Genomic DNA, 13,553 nt, shown 5'->3' with positions numbered 1-13,553 from the left:
GTTTGGCTCTGTCCTCTTCTGGGTCCTTTCATTATAGAAGTAGACGGGATCCTTTCAGGTTTCTTAAAACCCTTTAGAAATGATATAATCTCAGTGGTTATTCATTTCTTCCTCTAAGAAGACCAAAAAGCTTTAATTTACTTTTATTCAGTCTGACAGCAAATTGGTTGAATAGCTGCATCTTTCTTCACTGGTAGATTACCATGTCTGCTCCTCTGATTGACATTTGTCTTCTGATTACAAACCAAATTACTGCTAAACATTCCTGTGTGACTGATGATGAGAGTCAAACAAACGACTCTCCTGAATGCACTTTATTGCATTATATAATTATATTTATGGGGATATACAGCCTGTCTAGGGGCTTAAGGAGCTTTTAGAGTTGACATTTAGAGATAATGCTTGATCTATCTAGGCCAGGCAGTCAGTAGCTGATAAAATATTTGCAAAAAAGGCCCAACATAGACAGAGTTGGAGTGACAGTACCTGACAGGTGTGACAGCAGGATTGTCTGCCTGTTTAGCTGTGATTTCACCAGGCGGTCCGGTTCAGTTTGGGATTGCATTTCCATGGTCAGAAGTTGAGAAAAGTACCAAAATAACCAATCTGTACCATCCTTCCTTTATGGCACCATTGTGTCAGGGCACCAAGTGTACATATTTGATTCTAAAGGGTGGAAGGATGAAACTAGACCCACTGCCTTATATTGTCATAACCTTTCTTGTTAAAAGGAACAATGGCATTCTATTTGGCATAAAACGTCTTCGGGCACTGGTTAGATGGAAAATGACAACTCAATTCAAGTGATGAGTTCTTAAGAGCTGGCCCTTTTATGAGAACAACAGGAACAGGCTCCCATTTCAGAGTCTTTTTTCTTCTAATTTTGATGAATAGGTATGAAACTACCAAATGCAGAGCCATTCTGCAGCTGGCTTTTATTAGTGAGCTGAGCCCAATGATCCAGATCTCTTAGAGGAGCTAGAACCCCCATCATGATGAGCGTGACTGGATGGAATTTGGCTGTGAATGCATGTAAGAGCAGTGCTTACTGTCCCAAACTACACTGAACCTGTGCTCGGTGGGAACGCACCACATTTTCATTTTCCGCCCCTAATTGCTGCACATATTAGAGGAGCTGTATATGATATTCCTGTAATGTGATAGGTCTTATATGGCAGTACAAAAAAATCATAGATTTCTGTCTGGGTATGTCATTATCGTGCATGGATATTTATGACTCTGCTTGGAGCCATCACCCCTACAATGTACACATGCATTATGTAGTGATGCATGATGTAACTGCATGAAAACATGGGAAGTTACGCATGTTTCGGATATAGTATTTGCTTTTTTCTCAGCTCTATGTGTATTAAACATGTACAGTCTGTCATTTTACTGGGGTTATAAATTAGATATATATTACCTTAACAAAGAACAGCTTTTTGATATACAAAACACATTAATGTAAAAGTTGAACATTTTCATGCCATTGTTTGAGTGGCTGACTTTAATCTTGATATCTTAGTTGCAGATGAGACCGTGCTCCCTGCAGTTAACAGCTAGTAGGAATAAATGTGAAATAATGCAGTTATAAATGAGATATAAAATTAACCATGTTGCATTTTCTTGAGACCCACCCCCCTTCATAAAACAGCTGTAACTTACTGCCTTCTCCATGACGAGACACTTAACATTTTTTCTGTCAGATTGATATAAGGATTTGGGGTTTGTTGTTCAAAGCATGGGTGATTTTTCTGCATTTCTGCTGGTGAGGTGGAGGCTGAACTCTGTTTGCTCCAGCACGTTCTTATCCCTTTCTTCTGCCCCTCTCCACAGATCGAGAAGATCATGACGCTGATTGGCGCTGGCATCGATTTCTCCAGAGATCAGCAGTATGCCACACCAGGTAGAGTCTGCACATCACTGCTTTTTCCTGCTGTTAAATATCAACTACAGTTAAGCATGAAGACATTAAGCATGTCATGTTCAAATGAAACACATGACTTAGCAATGAAAGCGTCATGTTTTTAGCCATTTTTCCCGATATGTAAGCACTTTTGTTTGATATGTCAGATGAGGGGAAAACATCTTTACAACAATATTGAAGTTAGTTTTAGTACCTTATGCATAGCTGGGGCAACAGGCCAAGTTAAGCACTATCCTTCAAGCTAAAGCCAAAGTGACAGAAACACAGGTTTTGGTTCTAGTTTTTGCTCTTTCTTGTATTGTTGTATTTGAGCATTCTGTTTCTCACCCCCTGTTATTCTCCACACATTTCAAAAGCCAGGCATCAGAGTTGATGGATGGCGCCCAGGGAGCGTAACAGTGCCATAGAAAAAATAAAAAATCAACTCATTATTCAACAAACACCTCCAGTTTACCTGCTTGTTTAATCTTGAAACTTTAACGATGCAGTGATTGACCATGCATTTACTCAAAGTTTTCAGTCTCCCTCATTTTCTTGTTTGTTATGCTCTGCATTGGAGTGAGCTGTTTAAATATTAACCGCTATGCATGTCAGAGGATGAGCTCATGTTGCTTTAGTGACTTGTGGAAAGCTGAGACCACTGCAGTCAAGAAGTTAGAGCCCCAATCTCCTCAAGTCTGAATCCACTTCTCTTTATACTGTACGTGTGAGCCCCAGTGATGCAGCCGCCATGCCTCCAGCTTCGTCTCCATAAAGCCATCAGGAGATCATCAAAGGGCTCTCTGTTGATGGGGGAAGCTGCATCACTTCTTTTTATCCCCCTCTCTGATTCAGTCCGGCGTTTGTCTCCTCGCAGTGTTGACTGGAGAGCAGCTGATTGGCTCTGCGCCTGCGGTCTCTTGTACTTTTCTCCTCTCAGCTGATTGACTTATACATCACAGTGAGGAGGAGAAGGGTGAAGGAAACCTAACGAGGCTGATATACAGGAGCTGCTTGTGCTTTAAAGCAGGCGCTCAGAGTAATGAGGGGTGGGAGGTCTGTAGCAGGCGCTGACAAAGAGCCGCCACCTGCAGTGAAAGAGGGAGGGAGGGAGAAGCATGCGATGTGGAGAGAGAGGGAGTAAAGGAGGAGAGAGGGATAGCAGGCAGCAGAACTGTGAGCAGCCAGGACAATAGAAGGACGCTACCTGGGATCTGCCAAGAGTGGACTACCGCTGCTGCTGGATGGATCCCACAGTCATCAGGGGACAGTTGTAGCACTTTATTGTCTGCAGAGGAGTTCATTCAGGGGGGCAGATATTACTAAAGTGCTCTTTGAAGCTGCTGATTGGAACCTTGGCTACATTTCTGGACAGATTTCCAAGCTTAGACGGGACCAAAGTGGGATTTATGACATGGGAAGTCTTCCGAAAAAGGACTGGTTTGGACAGAAAAGCTTTAAAATGTGCATTTTACACATAAAGTGCATGCAATTTTACAATGCCTGTTCGTTTGAGCTGCCAGATTTATATTAAAGAAATGGGCAATGTGTTCTTTCTTATGTGCAGAATTATGGTGTATGCTTAACTGTGACTAATGCAGCCTTAAGAGTTACATGGATCTCATCCAAAGAACTTGTTGTATAAAAGCTATGTCCCAGCAGAGGAATCCATAGGAATATGCACTTTCTTTTTGGAAGTGAGCTCAAATATATCAGTCATGTTTGTACATGAATAGAGGAGAGTGTTTGTCCTTGTACTGGTTAGACTCCTCTCTGCTCAGCTGCTGACAGCTGTCACTGGAGCTTTCTTATTCAATCAATCTTAGCTGGTGGCGGCGTTTCTGTCCTGCTGATTCCTTGCACCGACCCTCTCAGGATGGTTCCTGCCTGCTGCATTATGAGCTGATCAATTGGTCTTTGAATATGCATTGAAGTTGTTTGCCCCTACAAGTTTCCAAAGAACTTTGCACTTAGCTCCCAAACTTCCTTGGACTATTTCGCCTCCTGTTAGAACCTGCTGCCCCCTTTTCTGACCCCTCGGAGCAGAGAAGCTTTTGCTTTAGGTCTGGAGATGTTCCCTGAAAACCTGCAGATGTCTCTGACTGACTATCACAGCTAGAATCTGTGCAGCTGGTGTCAACCAGCTCTTCCCCTGAACTATCTCCTTTACCCCTGAGATCAGGGGTGTTTGAATCCATCTTGGGTGACTGTGGTTCAGCCCCTGCTGCCCCGCGGGAGCTGACGCCCTGCTCACACAGGACACTGTCTCCCTCGCCGTCCTGCTGCTGGTGCGCTCGGCTCTGCTGGCCGAGAATGATGTGGCAATGCCACGTCTCCTCCTCAGAGTGCCGCTGCTACCGCCTCAAAGGTTTCTCCCTCCTCAAACGTTTTCCCCTGTCGGCAGGTGCCGCGGGCCGGCTGCTGGACCAGCCTGTGGGGGATTGGCTGGAGCACGTGGGGCTGCCGCAGTACGAGAGCAAACTACTCCTGAATGGTTTCGATGACCTGCACTACATGGTGAGTACTTTTATTATTTTTTATTGTGTGCAAAGTGACTTTAATTGACCTTAATGCTATTCACTCTTGACTTGCTTACTTTATGATCTTTTTTCACCACTAATTCTTACTTAACATAATTTTTGTTGCTTTGTGCATTAATCCAATTGGTGCCACCCTCCATTAGCAGTGAGATGATCCCATTAGCTTAAGTTCAATTTGCTGAAATCCTGTAACAGCTCTACTTTATGAGAAACTACAAAATGTTATTCCAGGAATTCTGGTGTTTGGATTTAGTACTCTAATCAGTTTTAACCATGCAATCAGTCACTGTTTTTCCTCTCTATCTTGTGACAAATATGCAGCTTTATCACTTCTTTCAAATATTTCATGAACATCCCCTTTTGATGTCAGTGCAACTGGTCGGTTTCATGTCTAATCAGGTGTAGGTTTCTCTCTCAGCTCAGACTCTGTCAGTGAGCCGGCTGCCTGAGAAGCAGCTGATGCTCAGTGAGAGTGGAGGAGCTCTAAGTGAGCAATGGATTGCTGATGCCAAGCTGACACATTCATGGGGCTCACAGTGTGCGACGCCACTGTGAGTTGGCGCTGTTGCTCGTGTCAGTAATGAAGACTGATGGAGGAAAGGAGCAGGGACCCAGCTGGTAGGCTGATCCAGTGGGCAGGCTGGAAATGAGGTGGCCATTACGGGTCAACATGAAAACTCTTTTCACCTCGATCAGGCACATCACACACTTTTTTTTCTTTAAAACACAAGAGGGGTTGTCTGCTAGGTGTTTTTTAGACAGCCTTCAAGCTTAGTGTTATTTTACAGGTCACAGCTGCTATTAACAATATTCACTTAAGATCTCCTATTCCTATTATTTACAGTATGAATGATTTTGTTTTAAAGTTAAATGCCCTCTGCCCAGCTAGACTCATCCTATACAGGCGTCAAAGACTGCACATGAAAAATATAATATTCACTTAATGCATCAGCTGTTATCAATGTGCATAAAGTAATTGTGTATGCAACATTTCTCCCTTGAATCCCAAAAAAATATTACACCACTAAAATATCACCAGTTACTCTTAGGCTAGCTGATAGCTAGCTTGAGCATCAGCCATGCTAAAATCATTCTACCAGGTCTCCATGTAATGGGTTGAACTTAATAAACTAATAAGCATTGCTTATTTACATTGAATATTTTTCTTATTTATTTAAACAACCCCAGACTTTTGCAGCATGTTTATTGGGAATGCTTACATGCTGATGATGAAACTGCAAGTAATTGCATAGCCTTACAAGACTCTACTCATTTATGCCACATTCAGAGTGCTACATGTCCATTTTAATCCACCCCAAATACTGCACTCAAGTTAAGGATATATTAAATGTTTAAACTGATTTCTTCCATACCAATGCTTCATAATCATATTTCACATAAAAGACATGAAAATAACATGAAAGATATTCACAAAAGTACAGTGTAAAATCACAGTGTTTTTGGATGCGTGTAATTTAACACACCGTATGTAAGTTTGACTGCCAGCGGGTTCTCAATAAAATAATAACAAAGTGCTAAGTAGAGATGTGCTGCTCAGCTCCGCCCACCTCCATTGCTTACTTCTTATTCTGAATCGAGGACTCTATTCATTAAAAAGTGCACTCCATAAGGAGCATGAACAAAACAGTAAATCACTGTTTACGTATCATGGTTGAATTTCAAATAATGAGGGGGAAAAGCTGTTAAAGTGGCCTTCTTTGTTGGCACTTCAAGCCTCTTGCAAAGCATTCTGACAATACTACCAACATCAGGAAGGCCACCTTTAACCGCTTTTCATCATGGGAAATTCATCCATGAAAGGAAAATGGTGGTTTCTGCTTAGTAAATACACCATATTCAATAATGGGCGGCTTGTTGACTTTTGGAAAGAATTCAACTCTGTGAAATGCCTGCTGGATTCCATGTACGTTCATATAGCTGACATCTGTCCTATATTCAGGTACAGAGAGTGCTGTGAAGTGTGGTGGCTCCACTGACTTATCCCCAGTTGATTCTGTGAGCCAATATGGAGTGTCATTTGGCAATGTCCAGATCACTGATCTAGACTTTGCTGATGATGCTGTGATCCTTGCGGAGACTTTAGATGTCCTTGTGGGGGCTCTCAATTGCTAATTGAGGAGGTTAAAGTGTTGGAATGCACATCTCCTCAGCTGACATAAAGATCCAGGCATTCAGGGATGCCTTGGATGCTGCCATCAAATCTGTGTCTGAATGGTGAGAGTGGGGAAGTTGTGGAGCAGTTCATCTACCTTGGCAGCATTATCCATCGATCTGCTGACTGTGAGGCTGAGATCAACTGCAGACTTAGACTTGCACATGGGGTGATGGGTTGGCTGAGAAAGACAGTTTGGCGTTGGCTGTGCATGCAGACCAAAGTCAGTCTTTCGGTCCTTCTGGTTTTACTATACTCCTATGAGGCCTGGACGATGACTGATGGCCAAAGGCACTTACTGGACTCCTTTGTGACAACTTTTTCACCTCATTTTTGGTTGTCTTTCGCAAGACTGTGTCTAATGCCCCCATGCTGGGATGGAAAGGGTCAGCTGATTGATACAGGAACTATTGCTGGCACCTGGCACCCAGTGGGTTGGTCCAGATGCAAGGGGGCAACTGCATGCATTGGCAGCTAGGAAGATACCCTGAGGTCTGGACGATGGCCATCAGGAGGCCAGAGCAGTTCAGGACCAAGGTTGACGTGGCAAAGTGCAGAACCGGCATATGCTCCCATACCCAACCTGACCTGATGGAGTGCAGTTTTGTTGAAAAGACTTCTCAATTCAGAATACAAATGGGCAGAACTTGGTAGCACATCTAGTCTCAACTTGGAAATGTCTAGTGGGGCAACAACATTACAGTAGATGGGGGCAATAGAGTTGCGCCTTATGGGAAGAGCTTGGGCGACCACAGTCAGGCGGCAGCTTCCAGTGGCAGTTCATGCAATGTTATGTTGCAGTCTTTAATGTAACATCACTGTTTCAATGGAAGCATTAAACATTTCTCATCAAAACACAGACTGTTAAAACCCACAAAATGAGAATGTCTCTGGCTTTGAAAACTATTGGAGATGTGTAGGTAATATACTCAGTATCAGCTTTTCAGTGCAAAACTTCTACATATTGTTCCTTTAAAGTCCTTGTCCTTGAACTGTGAGCCTATAAAGACATGCATACATTTATCTCCTAGGGTCTATTCTGCATGAGTAAATAGGACAAATCATGCCTGTGCACAATAATGATGAAGTTGCCTCTTTTTTCACCCTCCATGACCGCTTCTCTTGGAAGCCATGAGCTACATGTTTGACCTCCTCTCAAATCTTCAAGTTTTTAATGCAGATTAACATTCAGTTCATGAAATCTGCCGTGCAACTGCAGTGTCACTTAGATTAACACGACACAATGTCAGACATCCTCCTTAATTCAGTCCCAAAGTGTTGCCCACGCACACCTTACGGGGAGAAAACATTTTTTTCTTGCGTGTTTTCCAGCAGCAGGTTGTATCTTCAAAGGTGTTTTCATGAGCCGACAGATGTTTTCTGTCTGCATGGGAAGATAACACATTCGCTCGAGGTGGGAGCAGTGTTTAAAAGCTTCAAACACTGCACAGGCTCAAGAATATTCAAATCAAGGGAAACTACTTCAGAAATCGTGACAACAGGAGGCACAAGCTTGAACCCAACCCTATAAATAAAGATCAGGATACAGTCTACAGTGTAAACAGAGGGGAGGTTCACTCATTAAGCATCCATTCTTTAATACCAAGTGTATTTTACTGCTATTAATATCATTACAAAACTAAAAACCCCTCACTTATGAATACTCAAAGTGAAAGCATTCATTTCCTCCTCTTATCCTTTAGTTGTAGCCATCTGTGTCTGACTTATTTTAGTATACGATGATACTTCCATGAATAATCTTTAATCTACTTTGCATAACTTAAGAAAAAGAAATCCTCCATTTATCTCCCTCCCTCCCTCTCGCTCCATGCCACCAACAGCCATGTTTAACTCAGTGATGAAGGGTCTGAAGTAACTCGTGGTTTAATCTTCCTACTGTCTTTTAGTCTTTCACACTCTCCTTCCTCAGCCCTCAGTCCTCTTCTTTTCAAAGCAGGGAGCAGAGAACGTTTCTATCTTTAAACACAGCTTATAGCCCACCTGGCCTCCTCAGATCTGTGGAGGATTTAGAAAAACAACGTGTCCTTCTCTCAGTAAATGTTGACCCTTTTTTTTTTTTCTAAAAAAAAAAAAAAAGAATCAAAGTCTCAATTGGGAAAGAGAATTACCCGCTGAGTCACCTTGACTTTACTAGACTTTAAATGTGTTGAATGAGTTCTGGTACATTGGAATGGATGAAACAGAAACATACTGTGACTGATAGTAGGCCTTTTGTTTATAATATCAACCTTTTGTAAATATGGAGCTAAAAATTGTACAATATGAAGTAAATAAGACCCTTCAATGGAAACAGTTGAAAGTGCGTGTTTATAAATGGTTTGAATTATATAAATGAAGCAAAGATTTATTTAAAAAAACTCAACTGTAACTATGTTACTATAAAAAATAAAGATAGTGAAGTTGATATTATTAATTTCAGTTTTTGTTAAAGATGATTATTTATGCCTTTATTTTGAAAGGATAGCAGAAGAGAGACAGGAAATGTATGGGGCAGAGTGGGGGTAGAAATGCACCAAGCAGTGCCAGGCCTTGGATCACATCCTGGGACCAGTGTTAACCCTTTATCTACTGATTCTAAAAATGGCAATTTGGACGTATTTTGTTATTATTATGACTGTAAAATAGTGAGGAAATTCCCTAAGTCTGAGAGCTTTGGTCCCTTTCCCCAGTAGTACTTGAACTTGACTTTTCAACATCTGGTTAATGATTATTGCACATTACATGGAAATGTCAGCAGTTTAATAGAAGAAAAACACAAAAACGGATTTGTTTTTCATGACTTTAATGAGAAGGAATTTTGTTATTGCTCATGAAGTTTTGATTTGACATTTGAAATGTGAACCTATACATGTTTAGAACAATCATCAGTCATTTTTTGAGTCTAGGACTCTGGGTGTGCAAAACACAGTGCAAAAGATAACTACATACATAGGCGACAATTAGTGCAAATAAAGGTGGAAAAATGCATTCTCAACATTCTCAAGTAATATATTGTTATTGCACATGATAGACATGCACAAATACCAACGCTATTTTTTAAAAACAAAACACCACTCTCACTCACTTTCCTTTTACTCTCTTCCTTCACTCTCCTTTCTCACTCGTCTTCTGCCAAAGCTACCATTTTTGCAGTGCTGTTCAACATTACCGTAATATACAGTGCTTAACAAATTTATTAGACCACCACCCAAAGTAAGGTTTATGCCACAGCTGCCCTAAATTAACAGCATTGGTAATTACCAAAATCATTTTTTATGTAGAAGCTCTTTAACCAAAATGATATTTTTCATGCTAAGATATAATTGTTATTGTTAGCAATGAATTTTCAAATTTACTGATTTACAAAAAAACTGAAAAAATAGTAAAGCACATTATTATTTCTTGATTAATATGTCAAATTATAGTTATTTACTTGCATTCCTGAACAGAAAAATTAGTTTTAGTGGTTGAATGTTATGCTTGATTAATTTCTGACTTCTCAGAGAAGCCCAGTGAGCCGGTTCAAATTTGGGTATAAAAAGGTGAATTCAGTTTGAAATTCCTCATTCCTGTTCAAAATGGTAAAATGTGGAGAGCTTACTGAAAATGAAAGAGTCCGCGTTAAAGCACTTCATGATGCTGGATGAAGCATTTACTGTCAACCATGTTTTCATCTGTAATGAAGACTAGAAAAAATTTAGCACTGATGATAAATGATTTTGAGATTTTTTTAAAGTCAACATGAGGGGCGCAGGTGGCCTAGTGGTTAAGGTGCGACCCGTGTATGCGAACAGCCTGGGTTCAAATCCAGCCTGAGGCCCTTTACTTCATGTCTATCCCCTGCTCTCGTCCCTATTTCTGACTCCATCCACTGTCCTCATCTATCAAATAAAGGCACAAAAATGCCCAAAAATAAATCTTAAAAAAAACAAACAAACAAACAAAACATCAGCATGGACTTTGTGGTAATGTTTCTTTATGCAGAAATCACTTCTTACCCCCCATCGGTAGCTCTCCACTGCTGCATGGTGTCACCTGCAAAAAAACTATGTATATATGGTTGCCCACTGAGCACAATCAGCACCTGATTAATTGTGGGGTTGATCCCAGTACAGATGATTAAAAAAAGTTTAGTCAATTACCTGTTCCAATACCGATGTTTTTAATACAACTTCAGTTCACATTACCCTCATTCATGTTATAAGCATGACCACAGAGAGTCATGGAGTAGTGGCATGGTGAGTGCAGAGCTTCCACCCCCCCATTAGAATATCAATATTTGGCACCAGGATTGGACAACTGTATCGCTGATGATATTTTGCACTTTGGGGCTCGTATAGATTGACACCTGTGTTTGTCTTTGGTAACTGACAAACTGATCCGCTGTTCATGGTAGACTAAACTTTAATTTAGAGTACATAATAATATCTACTCTGTATTCAAGCTGTTATAATAAAGTCTAAATTCATGAGGTGACAAATACGTATCTTTTTTATCATCAGATTTGAAAATTAAGTAATACTGGCGCATCAAACTGTACCAGCTGCTTTTAAATGAGATCCTTTTAATCTTCTCATGCGTATGAAAGGCTTTGAAAAACAATCGTTGAGGAACAGTCGGAGCCAATGTGCAGCAGATAACTAATTAAACAGTGTTTACTCTGCCATTCATGCCGCTGTGATCTCTGTGTATCCTGCAGGCTCGCTCTAGAAACGGATCAATAACAGCACTGATTGTATTGTGTTCAAGCACCAAAGCAGAGGCAAGCCTCCTCTCAAACCAATTAGATGCTTTTTATCGACTCATGGAGCAAATGTCCCCATGAAACAAGCTCAGAGCGACCATGTGGTCCTCCAGAGCTCACTGCTGCTGACAAGCAGTGCCTGTTGAATCTAAACAGCTCATTTTCTCTACAGTCCATTACAGTCCACCTCTCTCCTCACTGCTGTGATGAGGTCCGCCGAACATTACTGCTAGTTTGTATTCAAGGCAGCTGTGTCAACGATGCACTTTTGTAGGGACATCTTTTTTGTTTGAAGCTGGCGTGCATTCACAGAACAGGGGAGGAAAGAAAAACTTTGAGCTACGACTCAGCAAAAGAGACTCAGTGTGTGCTGGAAGCAGCAACTACAGGTGGTCTACAAGGTTCACCAAACTTAAACATCAGCAGAGCAGCATCTGTTTGAGTGTTTCTGCTGCTTTCATTTGTCTTTTCTTCTAATCAGTGTGGCAGTCAAGTCACCAAACCTTCAGTCTGTGTCAAATCTCAAGTCCAATCAGGTCCGAGTCGAGTCTGATTCACCAAGAAGACTCCCAGTCAAGGCCAAGCCGAGTCCCCATTAATTCATGGCTTACTTTTAGATAATGTAAAGATACAATATGTAGAATTCAGTCAGGACTTCTTAATCGAGAATCACGCTTAATTTTGTACATTTTATTAGCTGCTATTATTATGCATTTATTGCTGTTATTTACATTTGGTGGTGGCTGTTCTTGGATCCATATTCCCTTCCACAAGCTTATGAGAAAAGCATCAAGCAGGAAGAACACACATTCCTGCTCCTCCTGTGCCTACAAGGAAAATTGAGGCAACGAGAGAATCAGGAAAAAACCCAGAGCAGTGCAGGCATCAGTGACAACAGAATGACAATGATGAAGTCAAATGTAGCATAAAGGAGGAGCTGGGGTGGAGGAGGGTTGCAAAAGCAGCAAAGGAAAAGTCTGCTTGAACTAACACTATGCTCAATTTTTCACACTAAATTGTGAATATTGATAGCAAAAATGGCTCCTATGTTAAATTTATAGTTTTGCTGAGTACTTAAATTAGCTATAAGCTTTCCATCAGTTTGCAAAAAGACATTCTTAATTTTTAAAGTTGTAATGGCCCATTTCTTGTCACAGCTGCCATTACAGAGCCTTTAAATGATGTGAAATCAGTTACAGTGTTAACCAGTAAGGCCACTCTTTAACAGCTTTTCTTACTCATTATGTAAAATTCATCCATGAAATGAAAACAATTTAATTTTTAGTAAATATACATAATGGAGTGCATCTTTTTTTACAGAACAGACTCCTAAATCAGGTTAAGGAAGATCAAATTAAATGGAAGTTGAAGATTTCATCGTTTTCTTTACAGCAGTGTTAGTTAATAATTAATAAAAACTTAATTAATTTTAAAAGAATTAACACTGTATTTTTTATGATTTAAAGACATGCTCATATTTGGGTTTGATATTGTGAAAACAAAGAGACAATTAATATTGAATTATTTGAAATTTTGTTAAGTTAAAACCAGATGATTTCTTTATTGTGTGGTTACCAATGTTTGAATGTTATACTTTTTACAGAAGCTATGGATGTTGCCGTTTGTGCACTTTAGTCCCTGCAATAAATTTTTAGGCTTATGCAACACCAAAAACCTCTTTAAACTGTCCTAACGCAACATTAAAGAGTAGAATTTCTATTTCCATTTTCTTCTGCATATCCGGAGCCAGGTCGTGGTGGCAGCAGGCTAAGCAAGTCAACACAGACGCCCCTCTCCCCAGAGATATTTTCCAACTCCTGGAGGATTCTGAGGGATTCTAGATCTAGATGAGATATATAATCCCCCCAGCTAGTCCTGGGCTCACCCTGAGGTCTCCCAGTTGAAGACCTCCTCAGTGAGTCATCCAGGAGGCATCCTAATCAGTTGCCTGAACTATCTCAAATGGCTCCTTTTGACACGAAGGAGCAGGGGTCTACTTCGAGCTCCCACAGGATGTCTGAGCTTCTCACCCTGTCTCTAAGGCTGAAACCAGCCACCCTCCTGAGGAATCCCAATTCCACCATTTGAACCTGCAATCTTATTCTTTCAATCATTACCCAGAGATCATGACCATAGGGAAGGATTGGAATGAAGACTTGCTGATAAATTGCAAGCACTGCCTTTTGGTTT

At 40.8% G+C, this 13,553-nt stretch overlaps 1 protein-coding gene across 8 annotated transcripts in view; it reads left to right on the top strand.

Annotated features, from left to right (window-relative positions):
- Nucleotides 1-13,553, top strand: part of LOC121517207 (ankyrin repeat and SAM domain-containing protein 1A-like) — a 129,252-nt gene that overhangs the window by 89,936 nt on the left and 25,763 nt on the right. For all 8 annotated transcript variants that reach the window (XM_041798798.1, XM_041798794.1, XM_041798797.1 and 5 more), the window contains 2 exons: nucleotides 1,837-1,906; nucleotides 4,311-4,423. In XM_041798798.1, coding sequence (XP_041654732.1) covers nucleotides 1,837-1,906; nucleotides 4,311-4,423 — 183 coding nt within the window. The remainder of the gene's footprint in view (nucleotides 1-1,836; nucleotides 1,907-4,310; nucleotides 4,424-13,553) is intronic.

This window comes from Cheilinus undulatus, linkage group 11 (genome assembly GCF_018320785.1).
Source record: "Cheilinus undulatus linkage group 11, ASM1832078v1, whole genome shotgun sequence".
Classification (NCBI taxonomy): domain Eukaryota; kingdom Metazoa; phylum Chordata; class Actinopteri; order Labriformes; family Labridae; genus Cheilinus; species Cheilinus undulatus.
The sequence above is the reverse complement of the archived record's forward strand: the minus strand, read 5'-3'. Positions and strand labels throughout refer to the sequence as shown.